Raw genomic sequence first — 21,057 nt, 5'->3', positions numbered from 1 at the left:
GGCGGCGCGGCCTGCCGCGCGTGCTTATTTTCAAGAGATGAGGCGTTCCCGGTAGAGCGAGGCGCGCGGTGCGGCCCGCGGCTCAGTGGCCGCGGGCGGCAAGGATTGACGCGTTCACTGACCAATGGCAATGCAGACATGCTAACTACCCTCCAATCGCGATACCCGGGGGGGCGGGCTCTGCGCCCGAACGTTTGGCGGGAGGAGATGGCGGTGCGGCAGCAGCTGCGACAGCTGTTCCAGGACCCGCAGCCCATCGGGGCCATTGTACTGGAGCGGGCGCCCGCCCCCGCCGCTACCGCCTGGGCCTCGCCACGGCCGCCGCCGCCGCCGCCGCCGCCGCCGCCGCCCCCGTCGTCTTCCTTGCCGCCGGCCCCAGAGCCGGCGTCGCCGCCGCGGCGACAGGGTCCGCTGCCGGAGGAGTGCGCCGTCTTCCACTGCCGTGGCTGCTGGACGGTGCTGGGGGACTCGCTGCAGCTGTGCGGGCAGGAGCCGCCGGGGCTTCACGTCCTTGTCTGCTTCAGTCAGTGCCTGGTCGAGCCGTGCTGAGGACTCGCCGCTGCCCTGCGCGGGCCTCGGCGCGGGCAGCGGCGGCCGGGCGGGGGGTGGTCCGGGAGCTCTCGGCTGCAGCGCCTCTCTCTTTCTCCTCAGAAGTCACCAACGATGTGACCTGGGAGGACTCGCTGCTGGTCGGCCTGGAGGGAGCCCTCCTGGGATGGTGCGTAGCTCCCGTAGTTCTGCACCGAGCCTGCCGTGAGTGGGAGCAAAGCCGGGCTCCGCAAGGCCGGGAGCTGTTCCGGCTTGTGCGAGGGGGTTCTGAGGGGCTTGGCAAACTCCCAAGTGACTTCTGTGCCTGTTTCACATTTCGGATGGAGAAACCTTTTGTAGGGATGTAGTTCTCACTTGAAATCAAAGAGTTTTGCTGCAATAACCTCTGTAGGTAGAGAGAAACATTCGAGCAATGCAGTAGGAGACAGCTTAACCTGCAGGTTCCTTTCATTCCTTCCCTAAAAGGTCTCTTACTTAAAACATCTCTGGGTTTTCGTTGATTTGGTGGGGTTTTGGTTTGTTTGGTTTGTTTTAGGGGGAGGGGTGGCTATTGCTTGGTTGATTTTTCTTAATACTGAAAATAAAAAACTTGTGCTGACCTATTCAGGAACCTACCGTTTGCAAGGTTTGGTAACTCAGTCTAACGGGAGGAATGTAAAATGTCATCTAGGGGCTTACAGAACCAGTAGCTTGTTTAAATGATTTTTAAAAGCTGTTTTACCAAACTGTCAGGACTGGGAACTTTTTCAATATAAGACTTGCTCTTTTTTTGACTTTTTTCCTTGCCCCTCTCTCTGCTTGGGGTAATAATCTATTTTATTAGAAAGAATTTACAACTGGCACATGCATTGTTTCATTATCTGAGTCATGTTTGAGTAGAATATTCTAAACCACTCTGTGATAATAAGATGTGCATTTTCTTCCTTAATAACGACTTAGGGAAGATTACGTCTTTCACAGCATGCCAAATTTCTTCCAGTCACGTTGTTTTTGTACATATTACTTTTTTGAGGAGGAAGCGTTATTATGCCTTGGATTTTACCCCAGTGGAACTAAAGATTCGATGCTCGCTGACAAATATACAGCATCTGTGGTTTCAGAAGCTTCTGTTTAACACCACTTCCCTTTCTCCTTTTAGTGCTTATTATTTATTATTCTGTCGCTCTTGTGGCTTGGCCGTGGGCTTCATTCTTTATTCTTCTGGCAGTGACCTGGCGCATCTCCGGGACTTGTTCTGTTTCTTCAAGGACAGCATCATGTGGTGAGTACACTGCATTCTTAAGGTCAGTGATTCACAGATAGTTTTTAAGTTACTGTACAACTAGCCTACAGCTACCAAAAGTGGTTTGACTTTTGTCTGAGCACATTGGTGTAGGATTTTAATATTCTTGATGTCTAAATTGTGTTGCTGTGAATCCCTTTGATTTGCCTATCACCTCTTGAGTGTCCTTGTGTAATGTAAGAATTCATATTTAGTTGTGTGCAATGCTGAAATCTCCTCAGGTCCAGATTCATTTAGCTAACGTAAGGTATCAAAGTGATTCCATGATAGGGTGAGGATTTGACTATAGCAGCTGTAAATTACTTATAGCAGATGGTGAGAGGATCTTGATTCCAAATTAAAACCATTGTTACATTTTGACTATTTTCATAATTATTATTTTTGGCAACAATCTTGTATCTGCTTTAAAATCATCTTAAATCATCTGTCTAAATAGTGCAACTATAGGTTTTTTAACTGGTTGTGGTTTTTTTTCCTTTCCCCTTTTGTTTTCCAGTTATCTCTTAAAAAATCAAATGATTATAGAAGCTTCTAAGGTGAATTTTCCAGCTGTGACCTTGAAGAAACACATGCAGAATGTAAGATTTCCACAATAATGGAAAATACTTTTAAAATGCTGATAAGTTTGGACATTATTCAAAAACATTGACACAAATATGGGGTTTTTTTAGTGCCTAAGACTGAGAAAATGCTGTCTTATTTGACAATAACTGACTCAATGCATGAGAGGTGAAACATTTTTGAAGAGCTCTAAACTAGAGAACATACCCAATTCTAGCTAAATTTTGGCAAAAGTTTGTTATCCTTTTATCTCTATACCTTGCAAAGAAAAAAGAATCTAAAATCCTTTACACAGACTTGACCTAAGTATTATGACTTGTGTTGCCATTGTTGAAGAATCTAAAAATAGATTTTTTTTTATTTGAAAGGGATTTTTAAAGAGTTATATTTTTGTGTCTGTGTAAGCTCAAAAGAGCATGGCAGGGTTTGTAGTTTCAGAGAGAACTCTAGGACCTCCCTCCTGTGTTGGTGTTCAAACTGGCTGTTCTTATCAGTAACCTGACTTGTTATGTTAGTTAATTACCTGTGCCTAAGCTCAAATAAAGTTATTGTGTGTAGGAGACAGCCAGTATATCCAGTATTTGTTATAATTTGTTCGTTACTTGTTTGGGGGGTTGAGTTTAGGTTTTAGTTTCTCTTGTGATGGGCCATTTACATTTCTTAAGTTTTGTCCTCTTCCAAGTCATCTTCCAGTTTCTGTAAGATCAGAGTGTTTTTACAGGTCAAGTGAGGCTAAGACGCAAAAATCTTACCTAGAAAAAACTTCTGAAGTTGAGACATGATTTAGTAATAATACCTGATTGAAGGAAAAATATAACAGCACTTCACTGCAAACACAATTTATGTGACTGTAGAGAGTTTGTTTGTTGACTAGAACAAGCTCAAGCATCTGGCCTTTGCTTTTTGAGACATAATGTCCACATGTATTCCTAAGCTAATGATGAAACAGTTTGTCCACATATTGTCAAAGAAAGTCTCTGGCTGTGTGAAAACTTGAGTTAACTAGAAAAGATCAGGTTCTTCATAGTAAAACTGCAGCAACTCCATCTCCATCTTCCATTATGTCCCTGGGAGGGCTGATACTGGTACACATTGATCCATCTGCAGTTTTTAGTGCAGCCCTCTGATCTGGGTGCTGCTTTTGTCAGTACTAAACATGCAGTATAGAGATCAAGCCCCTCTATATTTTCCCATCTTGAAAATGAGCTGCTCTTTAGCCACTTAAAGTGGGGTGCAAGTCATTCAAAGATCCAGTGTTAGGACTTTTTTTGCTAATTTTAATACTCTTCTCTTTTTTCCTAGATGAAAGAAAAGCTTGTGGAGTTAAATGGTCGTATAGAATTATTGACAAGGAATCTGGATAAAATAATTATGTAACAAAGTAATTATGTAACAGAATGGCAAAATTCTTCAACAGATCCAGGTGACCTACTATCAAGGTATGCAAGAGTTAATCAACTAATACCCATTTTCAACAACTGTTGGAGTTGTTTCTGCATCTCTGCTGAGTTTGGTCATTACGAAGAAATAATGCACCAGACCAGGTCTGAGTATTGATCTGTCACTTATTGTGTGGAACTGAAGTGCAACCCTTCAGGAACACCTGAGAATCTGACGTACTAAAGTTATGCTTGGAAGACTGAACAGCTCAGCCATGCAGCATGTGGCTGAGGCTGTGGAAATCTGACTTTGGTTTTTTTAATGACTTCAGGGGGAACACTTGGAAATACTGAAGTCAGGTTTCTGGAGCTATGCAAAATATACTTAACAAGGTGATGCTATTTGAGCCACCATTACAAACTGAACCTTCTTAAAAACCTAAAGCTCTTGTCCTACCTTTTAATACAGACACATTGTTAATGGCAGCCTTGGTTTTAATGGCAGCTAGATTTTGGTCATGTGGCTCACAGCTACATTCTGATATGTGAGCCACTGCTAAGTGGACTCCTAAATAGTTTTGAGATTTGCTTGTGTGCATTGCCTGCAAAAGCAGCAGATGAGCACATCACAGATACTGCAATGTTCTTAGAGCATGAGTCTGGATGGCACCATGGAGGCAGAACACAAGGTTCTGAATTTCAGGTAAAGGGCAACCCATGTGCCTGTCAAGTCTGCTGAATACAGTCCCAGGAACAGGACTGAGTGAGCAACTGCCTTGAACAGATTTGAGCGTTTCTTTCTGGAATGTTAACTATGAAACCAAGGAACAGTCTTCTGCACAATTCTGGAAGCACTGCCTTCCTGAAGTTATGACTGCTTGTTGCCTTCAACTGGCTAGTCAAGATGTTTCATAAAAAATACCTACTTGTGGCTCATTGGCATCTCTCTCTGTTGAAAATTGGTTCTGCTTATTTCCAAATATTTAGAAAATAATTTTACAGAAAATTTTGTTACTGGGACAGAATATCCCTAATTCTTGTTTTGGGAAGATTAAGGTCCCTTTTCCTCTCCCCTTTGCTGTCTAAAGGGCTAATGTTTTTCCCTAAAGGGATAATGAAATTTATGGAAAGTTTAGTAGTTGCCTGTAGTAGTCTAGAGAGGATTATATTTACCTGATCAGCTTAATACCAGGGATGCAAATTGCCTTCTCCTTCCATATATATGACCAGCAGGTTGCAGACTTCATTGCTGCTGCCACCTGTTCTGTGTTTTGCCTTATTTGTAAAATAACTGCTTGGAGCAGAGGGAACAAAACTCACTGTAAGGCACCTCAGAGGTTTTAGGTGGGCAACTGGTACTTAGGCTACTACTAATCTCACTTTGCTGCTTTCTGTTTGGGAGTTGTTATAGTCTCAGTTCATTGTCGTAAGCAAAACCATGGAGTGTCAACAGTCGTTTTGCAAGGAGAGGAGGGACTCTCACTAATTCTAATACCACCTTTGTAATACTTCCTTAGTGCTTGTGTTGTTGTTGCACGAGTCTAAGAAATGTGATTGATAATGGGACTGTTTGCTTTTGCCCTTTCCTTCTAGTTTCTGCATTGAGACTGTTTCTTGCTATTTTATATCTTTATTATGAATAATGCTAAATTGTTTTGCTTCATTAGTGCTGATCCCTAAAAGAAAAAGAAAGCTGTCAATTACATTTTTGCATTATATTTAAAGTTGTGAAGAAGGAACTTCTTAAATAAAAGCTGAAACTCAGAAATTAATATAGTCCAAATCACTGCCAATATTATGTGAGTCCTAGGCCTACTTCTTTTCCTTTGATTATTTTGCAGAAAAAAACCATCACTTTATCTTGCTTGGGTCCTCCTTTGTTATGAAGCATTAAAGTATTGGTTCCACAGATTATATTACATGGCATAGACTTAAATAAATAATGAGTATGTGCTGAAGAATAGCTGGTAAATTTTTAAACTGCATTTCTGTAATCTTTGAAACTGGGAGGACCTCCACCAACCACAGAAGAAATTTTCTGGAAGTGTAGTCACCATAAAGCAGTGTTCTGAGAGGCCTTGTTACTTTTAGGCAATCAATACAAGAAGCAGAGAGTTTCTGCCACCCTCTAAAACAATCCTTGAAGGGACTGAAGTTATGCATCTTAGAATGAGTGGAGTAACAATTTTTGTTTACTTGCTGTTAAAGGTAGAAACTCTCGTGCCTGAAGACTGCTGGGACAGTTGCCCCCAAAGCAGCTATCCAGCATATATGAATTCAGCCCAAGTTGTTAAGTTTTGACAAAGCTACAACAAGTACACCTCAGAAGTGGAGTGGAATGTACAGTAATTTGGATAATTTGTCTTCTGAACAGATGACACATGCAGTTTTAGTGCATTCTCAGCCTGTGCTGCTTTATTGCTAAAAAAGTTTGTATACAGGTGCAGAGTTTCCAGGTTCATTTTTAAACAGTTCCTCTTTACAGTGTCAAAAGAATAAAATCTTATCTTGAAATCCTCAAAGATGCATAGATATAAAAGCAAGCTGCCTTTTGGAAAAAAATCAGAATTTTCAGGGACACATTCTTTCACTGTTACCATGTAAAACATGTGCAATGGGAGTACATAGTTTGTAGTCACGCCAATAATTTCCTCCACTAATCCATGCAAGAATGCTATCAGAAGTTCAGTATAAGTATTCATTAGCCTATTAAGTACTAAGGTAATTTTTAAGAATTTATACCTAATACTTTTCCTTTGCTGTTATATTTTTCAAAAGGAAAATAACTTCACTGATATCCTGAAGTAGCTTATTCCCCAGGTTATACTGAAGGGAAATACAAAGGATACAATGGCTTACTCATTACAATATTTAACAGACTTTAAAACCATGCATAGTGTTCTAAAGAATTAAAAATGACCATGGTTAACCACTGGGCTAACTTTGTCTTAGAAATTTTTTTGTTTCTTGAAGAAATTGGCTTAAAGACTTTCATTCTGTCTAACTTGTGATACCATGGAATAGTTATCTTCTCTTATAATATTTGTATCTTCATTTGGCAATCCTTACATATTTAAAAATGGGTAAAACCACAATTCCCATTCTAAACCCAAAACACAGTGCTTTATGAATGGCTGGCTATGAAGTATGAACAGGAGTTAACTTGACACACCTTTTCTTCCTCCAAGACACTTCTTTCTACTTAAGAGAGAGGACTGAGCCTCTGTACATGAAGAAGTGTTCTGCACAAGTTAAGCCCACTTACAAAATTAAGCTAAGCTACAAGTATGGAATTCTGCAATTACAAGCCAGTATTCTACATGTTTAATTACAAGTTTAAACTTGGAAAAGTGTTAGTGATGTAGGCTATGCCACACATTCTCTTATTTTCAAACTGCCAGCAGAAATTGACTGCATTATCCACTAAGAGACTTGAATTACAGAGAACACACTAAGAGTTTACAGAAAGATGGCACCCAAATTCCCTTTTATCTAGTAAGTGAAATAAAGAAAACAAGACAATTGCAACCTCTGTTGCAGAAGACAAAGACCTTCAGCGATCAAATCTCATTTTCTGTTTTTAAAAATCTCTTTAAAGAACTTAAAAAATATACAAGATTACCAGTATTTTCAGGTTCATTCCTGCAGATGCCATTATTGCTGGCTGGTACCAGTATGCTTCAGTACAGCTGCCTATGTGGCTAGAGTTACCTGAAAATACTGTCTCTTAAAAAGCTATTCAACACCTGAAAAATATGTACTGTGCTTATTAATTTCAGTATTCTCCAAATAAGTTCTCTCACCACACTCAAGCTATTACTTACTGCTGTCTGGCAAATACTACACTCAATTTGAGTCTGTGGTTTTTGTTACTTGTTTGTCGCCTTGGGTTTTGGGGTGATTTTTTTGTGGGTTTGGTTTTTTTCTCTCCCACCAATTGCTCCCCTGCACTGTGTAAGAAACTCTGCACCCTCTTCCTTGCTACAGCTGCAGCAGGTGAGAAACCTCATCTCGCCTCTAAACATGCTTAGTTCATGCCCTGCTTTTTACATGCTCAGGACAGTGATATGAACCAGACTAGAGGTTATAAAGGCGAGTTCTGCTGATCTCAGTTCCTGATTTACGGTTTTGGTGCCATGCTTCTGTCCCTATCTATACATTCTGCCCCCTTCTCTACAGAGGCAGCACATTCTCTAAAAAAACCCCAAAATTTGAGAATCAAAGCAGGAAGTTCAAGCTATTGGTATATTAATTCCTATTGCTTCATTATGTATAAATGCATATCTCAATTTACTGGTAATAACTACATTACACTAGACATTTTGAATCATGCATAATTAGAATACTAGCTCTAAGATTTGGTTTGTGGGCCTGTGCCACTTTCCTTCAGTTTCTCCATGCAATTCTTCAAGCCTAAGGCATTACAAACTACCTGCCTTTCATCTGACCTGCAAACACACTCATTTGGAGGGGAAGTGGAAAGAAGCAGACGGGATTTACAAAGGACACACTGAACAGAAAGTTACCTTCTATCTTTAACTTTAGATGGGGTAAAAGTCTTGGGAATTTGTCTATCTTATAACCTGGTACACAGGCTCAGAGACAGAAACACGCTCTGCTGACATCATGAACACTGACACTTTCTCTAAAACACAGGAGGAAGTGTAGAGATTGAAAGGGAACAGATATCAGAATCCATGGTTAGCGTTCTGCACTGTTGAACAAGACACCCTGATTCAACTGGTGGCTTTTGTGTGCTAGTCAAAGTGCTACAGGGGCAAAATGCTGGATCATTCCATGAAAGAAATCCAGTGGAATCTAACCTGAACTGTCATTCTGCAGCTCTACCTGATCAGCAAGCTATTAGTTTAGGAGGAAGATCAGCCAGTTTCCTAAGAATGCAAGAAGCAGTAATTTCTAAGATTCATTATGCATCAAAAATAGTTCTATCTTCATTATTTTTTCCTTTTCTGCCCCCCCCAAAAAAAAAAAAACAGACTGCCAGTTCTTGACAATTTAATCCTCATGTAAAGTGTCAGTATCCTCAAGCTCAGTACAATTTATTCCCACTTACTATCAAGAAGTCTTTGTAAGACTTTCCTTTTTCTTGTAAATTTGACAAATACCCTCAGTTTCAGAAGGTACAATTCCCAACACAAGTACTGGCTAGACCTTCTGCAGCAGCACTACTGGATATACAAACAGAATATATTTGTATCATATGGGTTTAGCACTGCTAAAGGAAGCCTGTCCATACTGGTCATTGTACTTTTGATATACCACACCCAAGAGTGGTAGCACCTGACACTTCCACTTAGGTTTAGAAGCTGTTAAATCAAGGAGGTGGAAGCAAAAGTCATGCCATAGTGCAAGAGCTGAAAGGCAAAGGGATTCCTTTTGTTGCTGTGAATAGTAATTCCTAGTCTAGCAGCCCACAGAATTCAGATCACTATTAAAAGCCTGAACTGGGAAGTGTATGTAGATAGCTTGCCTGGCTACATCAGTCTTTATTTCCTCCCCCCTCTTCTGAGTGGATATACCCTCAAAGAATTCTGTTCAGCCACAAAGTTCATACTTCCGAAGCATGAATGTGACTTTGTTTTCATTATAATTTCATTGTTACGTAAATGTACTTGCTGATCACAGACCACATAATTTCATAATTTCTTGAATGTAATCAGAGAGCAATCAAATGAAGGTCCCTATGGCCAGCTTCCAATTCTATCAAAAAATCAATAGTTGGAATTTAAGCTGATTACAACCTTTCAGATCAATTAGTTTTTATAAGCATATTACATATTAGCCAACACTTAATTTAGACATTCTCATGCTTATCCTGTCGCTTTATACTGCAAAAATGCTCACAGCCCTCACAGTTCCATTATCAATTTATTAATAGCCAAAGTGCTTTACCCCCCTGCTTTAAAAACACAAGAAGCTTCCATTAAGCTGGAAGCTTACAGTCTAAATTACTTCAGCTTTCCAGAAGAAAAGCAGTCACATTGATCTAAACCTCTGATTCTGTTCAGAATACACTACTATATGTTGGGCTACACTGCGTCCATAGATGAGGTATCTACACTGAGAAGTGTCAACTAGGAACAGTTTACAACTCCTGTGGCTCTTTTATGCAACCCTTTGATAGCAAGTAATTTTCTGGATGCAGATCTACAGGTGAAGATCAATAACCCTTTGTGTTACCAGAGGCTTCACAGTACATTCCTCTGCAAAACTTCAGGCATCAGCTGAAATCAATTATGGTCTAAAGCAGTGTTTAGCAAAGCTGAAATTATTTTCTGCTGTAACATCTTTAGAATTCTACAGTTGTGCTTGGCATGCACAAATGTTTTGAGTGTCAAGTGCTCTCTAATGTTTTGGTTTTTTGGTTTTGTTTTTATTTAAAGACTACCTCAGACTGGTCTTTATAAACAAAGAAAACAAAAAGTACTTCCCACCACAAAAGCTTCTAACTTTAGAATCAGTTTCTCTTCACAGTACAGTATTTGGAAAAGTTTATTTTCTCAGAGAAATAGAGCCAAGTGCTAGGCTACAAAGAAAGAAAAAAATTACAGGGAAACTTCAGCTATCCTTTCAAAGAGAACTGTCTGCCCTTCCCCCAGCACTCACTGACAGTGCTTCAGACATGTGGCAAAGATAATTTTTCTTTTTTTAATATATATATCACGTTCATTAACTTAGTATTCAAGTGCCAAATTCCCTCCAATGAGAGGAACATAAGAAGAATTCACCCTTCTTCTCAGGAAGACTCTTCACACAACTCCCTGCAGCACAGAGCGCCACAAACTTATTTGGTTATTACCCACTTACTCTACTGTACAGTCTTGCTAATGCAAGTTATTTACTATCACATGCAAAACAGTTATTGCTACTAAAGTTCTATTTTCTTATTAAATCATCTTATGGCTTTGTTTGCATCAGGGATTCTTCCCCCTACATACTGTGCTATTTTGCATTCCAGTTTCAGAGGTATTTTTCAATTGATTCTCCCAAGCACTAAACTACTTTATTCAATGGTACAGCTACATCCATTTAGAATTGAACCTGACTCTTAGCACAGGTCCCCCAGAGCTCTGCTGTAAATGGCCCACCTGTCCAATTTTCTCAGAAATTTATTAGATGCAGAGGGTTGTTTGGTTGGTTTTGTTGGGGTTTTTTTTTTTCCCTGTTACATACATTAACTCTGCCTGGATTACTGTCATTGCACGGAAGTACATGCTTTTTGATTAATTACTTTAAAGATACATCGTACCAAAATTACAAAACCAAGCTACCCATTCCCTCCCTCCCCCTAATGGCCATTTACAGGCAGGTCTCAGGAAAAAAAGATGCAGTATCCTCTCTAAGCTGAAAGAGAGAAATGCGTGAAGAGCAGCACTGGCGTCAAAAAAAAAAAAAAAAGACCTATTCCTAGGAAATCAGAGGATGCCATCCACAGAGCAATGCACATCTCAAGAATCATACCAGTCTCCTATTCGACCAGTCCAAGCTGCCCATTGAGTGCTAAATCAATTTTACTTCCCTGGTCTAAACTTTCCTTCTGAAAAACACAGAGGGAGAGACAGAAATCATTAAAATTGAGCTTAGAGCTGGAAAGCAAACCTGGAAGTTACCTAAAGTACAAGATATTGAATTCTCAATAATACAGGGGTGGGGAATCTCTGATCGATTGGCTAGAGACAGCCTGCTGCACAGATACAGCCCGCGACATCGTTTTCCAACAGCCTTTGACCTTAACGTATTCTCTCTTATTAAGATGTATGTAAATGCAGGATCCACCCAAGTTATTTTAAGATTCAATAGGATTTCAGCCAAAAAAGGTTCCCCATTCCTGCAATAATGGAGAAAACTCTTCTACGCATAATTAGCACATCACATTTTGCAACTATTAACTTATCACACAATGAGGATAATGTTTTGCTAGCTATTATCATAGAGTAAGGTCTGAAAAAAAGACAAGATTACTTAACAGGCTTTGTAAATTATCTGAAGGTAAGAAATGTGTACAGAATGTACACAAACTCCTTAGCATATTCATACTTTTGTGAGTATATCACAGGGTGGGTAATAGACAGTTCAACAAAATTGAAAATGGAAGAAAACACCAACAAAGATTTAAAGGAAAAGAATCACACCGATAGGGATGAGAATTATGGATACTTGCATACTCTAGCTTACTACTGCTGATGGACAGACAGACAAATATCAAAAAGTCAACTATGATTCTATGAAACCCATTAAGTGGACGAGTTCCATTTCTAAGGATAGCATTGCCATTGTCAAAGGGAGGATACTGCATGTTTAGACCATGTTTGTGACACTCCTATTGTATCCTTTCTAGTGTTAATTACATTATCATCACTGTTTACTAATAAACTTGTCACTCAGAAATTGTAAAAATACTACTAGGCTCATGCACTGGTCCTAACATGGCACTACAGTTTGCTACAAAGCACTAATGCTTATGGAACTATACACATCTCAAAATGGAAGACATTGGTGATTTTGTTGTTTTCAAACAACTTGTAACATCATTTTGTCCACAAGTATTAAAATATATATATGTATATATATATATATGAGCTATTGCACATGCCCCTTGTTTTTGTAATCTTTCACATGGGAAGATTTCCAACCAACATAAAGGAAAAACGGAGCAAGGAAAAGTGAGTCAGATGAAGCAGCATTTCCAAACACAGCAGCTCTTTAAAGGTGCTGGCCAGGAAGGTACAGCAATGGGGGTCTTCTGGGCATGCACTATTGGAGTATTACTTCTGTGAAAGCCACAGATCCTTAACCTATGTTTTAGAACATCAACCTATCCTGATGTTCTAAAATTAAACTCGAAAACTAATGCTGCTACAGTGTCATGAATAGGAGTTAAGAAAAAAAATCAGTAATTCTACTTATTTGTTATAACACCTGGTTACAAAATATTGACTTTAAGGAGCTTAGATTATCAGCTCTCTAGTCAGGGAAATTTGCAATTTTTGTACATGTCCACAGAAAACAAAAATACCTTCCTGTTCCCCATGTATTTTGTCATCAAGCTATGCAAGAAACAACTGCTACCTCTAACATCAGAGGGGTAAGTATGGGCAGAAGGAAGAAAATTCCCAGATCTAAATCAGACATTTCTTATACCACATACTTCACAACCACTGTAATCCTATGATATTGACAGTATTTTCCACCACTCAGAGACGGATCCTGCTTCTACAGACATCTCCATTAAATCCTATTGACTTCAACGTAAGGAGGCCCTAAAACAAAGTGTGCTTTTCTAGTTGCCTCCAATGCCAGAAAGTTCAGACCATATCCAGCAAAGTCAGGCCAAGCTGGTGGTTGCCAATTTTAGCTCTTATTACACAGCTCACCACGATGTTACATGCAATTTTAAAGCAACTCTCTGCTCAATAAAGTTGGCATTACCTCAATATGCAGCATCCCGCCCACCACTCTTAAGCTTACATGTCTGCTCTTTGCTTCATGGAAAGACAAAATGGGTGAAGCTGTCATTAAATCCTATTGTTAAAAAACAAGTCTAAACACAGACATTACTTGGAGTATTAGAATCAATATCAACACTTGCCCTCACTCTGCTATGGAACTTGGTCCCATAAAATGTCACCACATTTTTGATACTAGGATGCTGCCCTGGCAATCAATCACCAAGATTTAAGAAGGATTTCAATTGTTTGCTTTTTCAGCCATTTTCAGGCTGGCTCTCTCCAGCAGTTTTCTAAAAGGAAAAATCAAACAAGAAATATAGAACACTTCCCCAACCATTTTAGTATCTCCCGTACTTTAAGCTAGCAAGCCACATTTCTAAATCACAAGCTTGGAATAAGGTGCACTAAAAAGAGTTTCAGATTTGAGGTGGAATATAATACATATCCCAGTTCTGGTAGTTTTTTGCCAAAAATCTTACTTGTTATAGATAATCCCATGGCAGGGAGCATGTAAACAATATATGCTCCCATCTCAGAATGACAGAAAATATCCTATATAATCACAAATTACATAGACAAAGAATCTTGTGTAAACATGAGAACAACCAGATTGTGCCTTAGTTTGGGAAGGAATAAGAGCCAGAAAAAGGACTGTACTAAGTACTTCTGCTCTCAACTCACCCCTCTTACGTGGCTAACATTCCATTTTCTTGGACCTATTTCTACCTAGATGGAGGAAGCATAAAGGTCCTCTCAGTCATGAAAGAATCAAAAAACAAGATTTCATCAGTGGTAGGAAAAAGCTGAAATTGTGTCGAGGAAGCCAGGTAGATAAACTGCAATTTTACAGCTCTGGTCTCTTCCATCCCATCAGAAGTTAATTTCTATAATAAAGAAAGATGTTCTGCCCATCTCTTCTACTGTAGAATTTTCTTGTTCCTTTTGATGCTAAGGATTCATTAAAGCCCGAGGAAGGTAATGATTTAATGCAAACCCAGGGCTTCCTTTTCTTTGCTAAAAATGAAATGATGCAGAGTAATTTCTTCTTCAGGTGAAAGCTCTTCATATTCCGCACTTACAAAGGTTCACACATGCAAACATACATTTTGATCACAGCCTGGGATACACAGTATAGACAAGGTGATTCTGTATTTGTTCCTGTGCATTAGCTGCTTTATGTGAGTTGACACCTATCTACAAAGTCAAGCCTGGGACCTGGACTAGAAAATACCTGTATGAGATGCCCCTAGCTGTTCGGTAAGTTTCTTCCTCATGTCAGAGCAGAAAACATCCTGGTCTTCCTGCTGCAACTTTTCATATATATCAGGGCAGTCTGAGACAGCAATGCATGCAGATGCTTTAGCTGCTAGGAAACCCAATTTGACACAACGAAGTACTTAACCTTCCTAAAATTAAGAAGGAAATACCAGTGAAAATCACCAGCTTCCACTTGCATCTGATTACAAAGTATTTTTCATTTTAAAACAGAATGTAGAAAGCTGAATGAAGAGCTGGCACAGAAGACATTTTTTCAGGAAAACAAATGCTGATTTCTGTTATTCTGCATCTGAGTTTTGATAAAACAGTGGGCTACTTCTGTGGGGGAAGTCATCTGGTGAATCAAATGTTTGGTGAGATGATTCAAACAGAAGTGGAAAGATCTTTGTTCATTCAGCTCCATGGAAATGAAGGACGGGTTTTGCTTGCTAGATGAGAAATATCCACATTTTAAAGCCTTTGAGCGAGTAAGAGGACCACCTTCTTAGGAGAGGATCTGGAATTCCAAATTAAAAAAACAGGGAAGGTAATTTAGGAATCAGAATAAATTACATTCAATGTTAAAATGCCCACCAGTTCACTACTTTAAAAGCCTGACTCTAATGGATAAAATTATCTGGTTTCACGAACTGCAATAATCCTTTGGTCTGTAAGATTCTGCATCTAACTTTAGATGGCCATAAGCTGGCTAAGGAAACACTGTAGAAATGCTGAACTACACATTTAGAAGCGATGCAGCTAAAAATACACCACTGTTAATTAGCTGTGGGGCTTCAACCATATCTCCAACACAGAGATGACAACGACGAGGCAGCAGCAGAGTGCACATGGCACAGGGTGTATGTATGCTGCTCTAGCAGGTCACAGCTCAAAGAGACATCATAAACTACCACCCAACTAATTATGAAACTGTCAGTGCTGGAGAGGAAAAGAGCACTTAAAACAGCTTTAAGATCGTATACATTAGCTTCTTACTTTTACTCATTTCTCCCTACTAATCCACAGCATAGACAAATTTCAGTACCTCATCTTTTCACAGATATCCTGGCCTCCCATCAGTGATACTCACTTGGTACTACCTAGTTACAGCAGCTGTTAACACTGATATTTTTGCATTAAGTTGAAAGCTAACATGGGTGCACTCCTGCATAACTATTGCCAGAATGTTTATTAACATTCTCTTGTGCTAAAATAACAGATGCAAAACAGAGAAAAAAAGAAGAAAAAAAAAATCTTTCTCATATACAAGAACCTGAGAATAACTAACCTCTTCCTCTCTTTTCCCTGTCTGTATTTCTTATTTTAATTACCTTAACCATTCTGTTGATCAAGTCCAGAAATAGTCTTCCAGTGACAACTTTCAGCTCCTATGTTAGAAGCAGTGAGTAGACCATGAAAATGGAAATATAGTACATATCACTATCGATATCTCTCTTGAGTCACTCAAACATTTCAGCTGATCATTGGGTTGACCATCAACTGCTGGGAAAATCTTATCCTTATGAAGATGTGGAAAAACAGACCTGGAGAGCTGCAATAAAACATGCCAAAGGTTTGTGACAGAGCCCTTTGTTGCACACCTTAACTACCAGAATATCTTTATTTTATTCACTGGGAAAAAATAAAACAAAACTACAGAAGTTTATTGTAATCTCAGAAATTCTGAATGTACTTTTTTTTTATTTGATAATTTACGTTTGGTTATTTTATCATCCTTCCAATCCTATCATTTAACAAATAACACCTTTAAGAAAACTATTCCCAATTAACACAATTTGTCTTAGCAGAGCAAATGACATCATAGCACAGGGATTTTATAACTATCAAGACATTTATTCTTTTTAGCATATATAATAGTCAAATCAATGTTTCTTTAAGGTGAAGCCCAAGCTGAAATTTGACACTGTGGCAACATTCCAGTTCTCTGAAAGCACACTACAAAAAAAAAAAAATTTCAATGACAGATTTTTTTGGTCAGGGAAAAGGGAATTAAATCAGCTGACAAACTTGGTTTAGTACCTTACATTTACTACCTAAATAACCTCCCAATTGTACTCACCATTATTTTTGATCATTCCACATCCTCTTCAGTGAGCTTAAAAAGAAAGAGATGAATAAACAAAATTAAATTTGCATCCAGGAAGCAGCTCAAATCATACATGATTATCTGCATAAGACACAAAAAATCAGCTGTACCTTCCATGAACCAGGTAACATTTTTAGACTTCCTATGTAAAACATGCTGATGTTATTTTACAAATTATCAGATATACCCCCTCTTTTAGTTTAAATCAAGAGAATTGCACTCAAGTGTGGAAGAGCCAGGACACACAAACTTTAAATAATTGGAGGCACACATTTCAGTTTCATGGGAACTGAGATGGACACATATTCAGTCTCCAGTAAGGCAAGAAACTTTTTCACATTAATAACAAACTACTGTAGTGAGGATGCTGAGCTGACAACCTAACTGGAAGAATAATGGGGATTGCTATAAGCGGAACTATCTCATCACACAGAACCTAAATTATTCAAAATTCCTCAGCAGAGTATTATTAGCTTCCACATTCCTGCACAACAGAGCATTTCTACAAGCACCATGCACCTGGACCTTCAGAAAATCCCCAGCCATCAGACAATCCCTATTTCGGGGTAGTTACTTCCTTCCCATGTTGTCAGTAATGACCCTTCCTACTCAGATTTTCCCACGAGAACCAGCCACGCACTATGTGAATCTGAGACATTAAGGAACCAACAGCAGATGCTTCACCAAAGAATTAACTTGAAAAGGAACAGTTACCAGGACTGGTAATTAATTGGTAATAACCCCAATTGTCTTGTCATAATAGAAAGCAATCCAATATCTGAAAAGCTGGGTCTTCTTTCAATAAGACTATGAATTAAGTAAACTGAACACTAAAGTAATTCTTATTAAAAAAGAAAGCAGCTGGTGACATTTAAAGCAACTCAAGCAAAGGAATGGTTCATCCAACACTGAAATTCAGTTAGCTTTAACCTACTTTTTTTAATTTTAACAAGGTCACTGACTTTGAATGCCCCAATTTTTAACTACTCTGCTTGATACACTCTCTACCTGACTTTCATCAGTTATGTCAGCACAGAGTTCACAGCAGTCCAAGAGAACTTGCAAATGCAACTGGATATATATCAAGGTTATTGAAAATGAGCAGGCACTGACACTCATGGTAACACTATCAACTCTTCAGATAAAAGCTAGTGGACATTACAAAGGAAAAAAAATGCCATTTTTCTTGTTTCATACCATACTGAACATAAAATCAGTTGATGTGGAGCAAGAAATAACTGTGAAAGCTCAACAGTGCCTACCTGACTCCTTCTTTGTTAAAAATTCAGAACATATTATTTTCATTAAGTCTTGACCTATTGCCCATTAATTTTTTTTGCTCTACCATAACTAAAGATTAGTTTCCATGAACTTTAAATCTCACATTCAGATAGGTGTCTGCACTGAAGAAGTTCAGTAACTTCAGGAATTCCAAAACCAAAAAGAGATGAAGTAGTATCCCATAAATAAATTTACCAGCAAAACAGCAACATTTGTCTTCTCATATATATTAATATACTTTATTACCAATCCACCAGTATGGCAAAAAAAAAACCAAAACCACAGACTATATTAAAATAATAGTATACAGCTATGCAACCAACTTTCACCCCGCCCTCCATGCTCTGTTTTAAGGTACAACAAAAACAGATCCATCAGATCTGGCTTTCCAAAATACTATCTTTGACTCTTACACAGACACAAATCCTCCAGGAGATGAACAGAACTAAAAGGACTCAGAAGATGATTCGTCTTCTCTTGCCTAGAGCCTGAGAAGTATGAGGACGTAAGGAAGAAAAGATCTAGAAATAGGTTTGTATAGAAAGACCAAAACACAAAAAATTGGAAGTATAGTGGAGACCTATGGAGATACGGAAAGCAAAACTAGCCCTACACAAATCCATTATGGTTTTCCCTATGGCTTAAAAACTGCCAAATTTAACCTGGAAAGTGGACAATGACAAGCACCTAAATTACAAACACAAATACAAAAGAAAGTAGCTTACAGTCCCGCAAAAAAAAACCAGCTGCTTTCATGCTCTTTTTGCTTTCTAGGCAACTTTGAACTAACCATCTAAATCCAAGCTACAAGGCAAAGGTGAGACCTTGTAAAAGAAAGTCTAAGACTGGTATGACTGGAGAAAGAACAGGAGTGCCTGAGTGTGGAGGCACCAAACTAACACTGAGCAGGAACTGGGCTCTAAGGGGCTTATGTTAGCAGCCCCCAGGTTTGCAGGTCACATACCCCTGCCACTTCAGAAGGCACCCACATCTGGAGACAACATTGATAACTCACTGTCAGGACAAAGAAGGGACACAGGGCAATGTCTCCTCCAAAAGAGTACACAAAGGCACATCTGAAGCCTAGAATGGTTGCCAGCCTAGGAAGAGGCCAGGAGACAGTAAGGACCTGTCAGCTTTTGTCCCCTGTCAACAAAGACTGCTAGTCTGCTGGATCCACAGCATGCTGCTATGGTGCTTGGCTGCTGTAAAGACATCTCAGGCACCACACACACTCCATCTTATTTTTTTGTTTCACTCTGTATTTTTAAATAAAACCCCTTTCCTCTTTTACCAGGTTTCCAATGCACATCTACTTCATTGGTGGTACAATATTTTAACAGTACTTTGTACCACAGCAGAGAAAACAGGGAAAACTGCTTAAAGATGAGCTTTCAATTCCGTGATACACACACTGTAGGAACATGCCCTAGGAATAGGCACGTTCCTGAAGAAACAACCCTTCTTCCACACCCTATTTTGGAAAAATCCTGTTGATTTTTTTTTAAACCCCTAAAGACTGCGCAGGTTTTGCATCTCGCACTCACATAATCTCTGGCATGTCAGGACTGCTTTCAAACACTGCTCCTTTTTTAGTTTTTAAGAATGAACATGGGAGGTGTTCAAGTGATACTCCAGACTCTTCACAAACTTGGACAGGACTTTCTGGCCTTGGCTGGCCCATGACTTCTGACACCCCTATATAAGAAGTGACAACCATGAGATGCATAGCCTGCTCATGCAGATTGGCAAGATTGTAAACTGATGCATATTGATTTGACATATACCAGAGTAACAGGAAATTCTGATATTATATTTAAGATACTACTTCTCCCAGCTTTTGTGCACTGAAAGCAGTCAAGAATAAATACTAATCCATGTGAATTTCTTACTGCTAAGTAGCATACAACTTCACACAAAAGCAAGCTGATTGCTTATTATTCTTCTAATGATAATATAAAACAGAAATATCTTTATACGTAGTATGTCAAAGACAAATCCCCTGGCATATTTTAAAAGTTCATACACATGTATAAGTAGAAATATTCATCAGTAGCAGCATACTACATCTTAATGTTATGTTGCTATAAGCCGCCTGCTATTTCTGTTACTACATGAGTAATGTTGCACAGGAAAATCAGTAGCTACTGCTTTCAGAACTAATTATAAGACATGCTTATATTTCTTTTGAGTTATTTCACCAGTTACAAACAACTATTTCATTATTAGGTCATGTGTGCTAACACACCATATCTCCACAAAATCTAAAGCTATGATTCTCATTTAACCACTTCAACTTGTTTCTTTTACCTGACATGCAGACTGAAAATGCAGTCACAACTCCAGGACGAACTCGAGATTTTAAGAACTGATATCAAATATAGAACACAAGGAATCTCATGCTAGTGATGCTAATTCTTTTGCTTTCAGTAAGTACTGTTGATCCCCCCCACCATTTTCTTTTTCTTCAGATTTAAACTGAGTACCATTCTCTAGCACAAAATTCCATGGACAATTTTGAAGAATTCAGTGCATACATGGCCTGCATGGTACTAACAGGAAAGAAGAGATAGTGCATTTAGCAATAGTTTCACGTGTTTCATGGTGTCTTAATATCTTTTTATCATATTACCAACAAGAATTTATAGGGCTAAATAGAATTCCACTATAATCTCTCCGCTTTCCATAGAACTTGTTTTGCAGGGTAGATTTTTGTACCTTCTGGTTTAGTCAAACTACTAGGAAGCCATCCCTTTTGTGCACTCCTGTGTCAGCACTACAGACATCATAAAAGGATATAACCATTCAGATTAGCAGAATTCATCCAGCCCACACATCGCATGAATCAGAACGATAACAGCAGCGTAGCTGTATTCGGCGCTATGCTCGTAGCCAGACATGCGAAGCCTCATTTCAGATGATACATTTCGGTTTCCCTTCCCCAGGTCGCTGCCGGCCGCAGCTGTGCCCAGTCGGCTGCAGGGTATCGCTGTGCAGGGAAAAGGCTTCTCTCGCTCGGCCATCTGCTGCAGCCAGGCGCCGGAGCTGCAGGACGCCCTCGTCCCCAGCGCCGAAGTTGCTCAGACTTTTCAGGGTAGCGAGCGGGTAGGACCGGCCCGATTCCGGCTGCCGTTCGTCCCCACACGGACACCGGCCCGCTCCTTGCCCAGG

General features: G+C 39.3%; 1 protein-coding gene and 1 long non-coding RNA gene across 3 annotated transcripts; one reads left to right on the top strand and one right to left on the bottom strand.

The window, feature by feature from the left end:
• The first annotated feature begins 140 nt into the window (after positions 1–140).
• OIP5 (Opa interacting protein 5) lies at positions 141–4,221 on the top strand. Its single transcript, XM_009102448.4, has 5 exons — positions 141–523; positions 652–718; positions 1,688–1,810; positions 2,328–2,409; positions 3,695–4,221. Exons 1-5 carry the CDS (start codon positions 208–210, stop codon positions 3,767–3,769), a joined length of 663 nt encoding a protein of 220 aa, XP_009100696.3. The 5' UTR covers positions 141–207; the 3' UTR covers positions 3,770–4,221.
• A 10,475-nt stretch (positions 4,222–14,696) lies between these two features.
• On the bottom strand, positions 14,697–20,598 carry LOC108961269 (uncharacterized). Of its 2 annotated transcripts, XR_007777644.1 has the most exons (5): positions 20,197–20,598; positions 19,434–19,584; positions 16,579–16,614; positions 15,830–16,050; positions 14,697–15,015 (listed from the first exon to the last, which is right to left on the bottom strand). It is a non-coding gene; the product is annotated as an uncharacterized LOC108961269 (long non-coding RNA). The 2 variants fall into 2 exon arrangements; XR_007777645.1 differs by lacking the exon at positions 19,434–19,584.
• Between the last annotated feature and the right edge of the window lie 459 nt (positions 20,599–21,057).

The sequence above is a fragment of the Serinus canaria genome, chromosome 5 (assembly GCF_022539315.1).
Source record: "Serinus canaria isolate serCan28SL12 chromosome 5, serCan2020, whole genome shotgun sequence".
Taxonomy (NCBI): Eukaryota; Metazoa; Chordata; class Aves; order Passeriformes; family Fringillidae; genus Serinus; species Serinus canaria.
The sequence above is the reverse complement of the archived record's forward strand: the minus strand, read 5'-3'. Positions and strand labels throughout refer to the sequence as shown.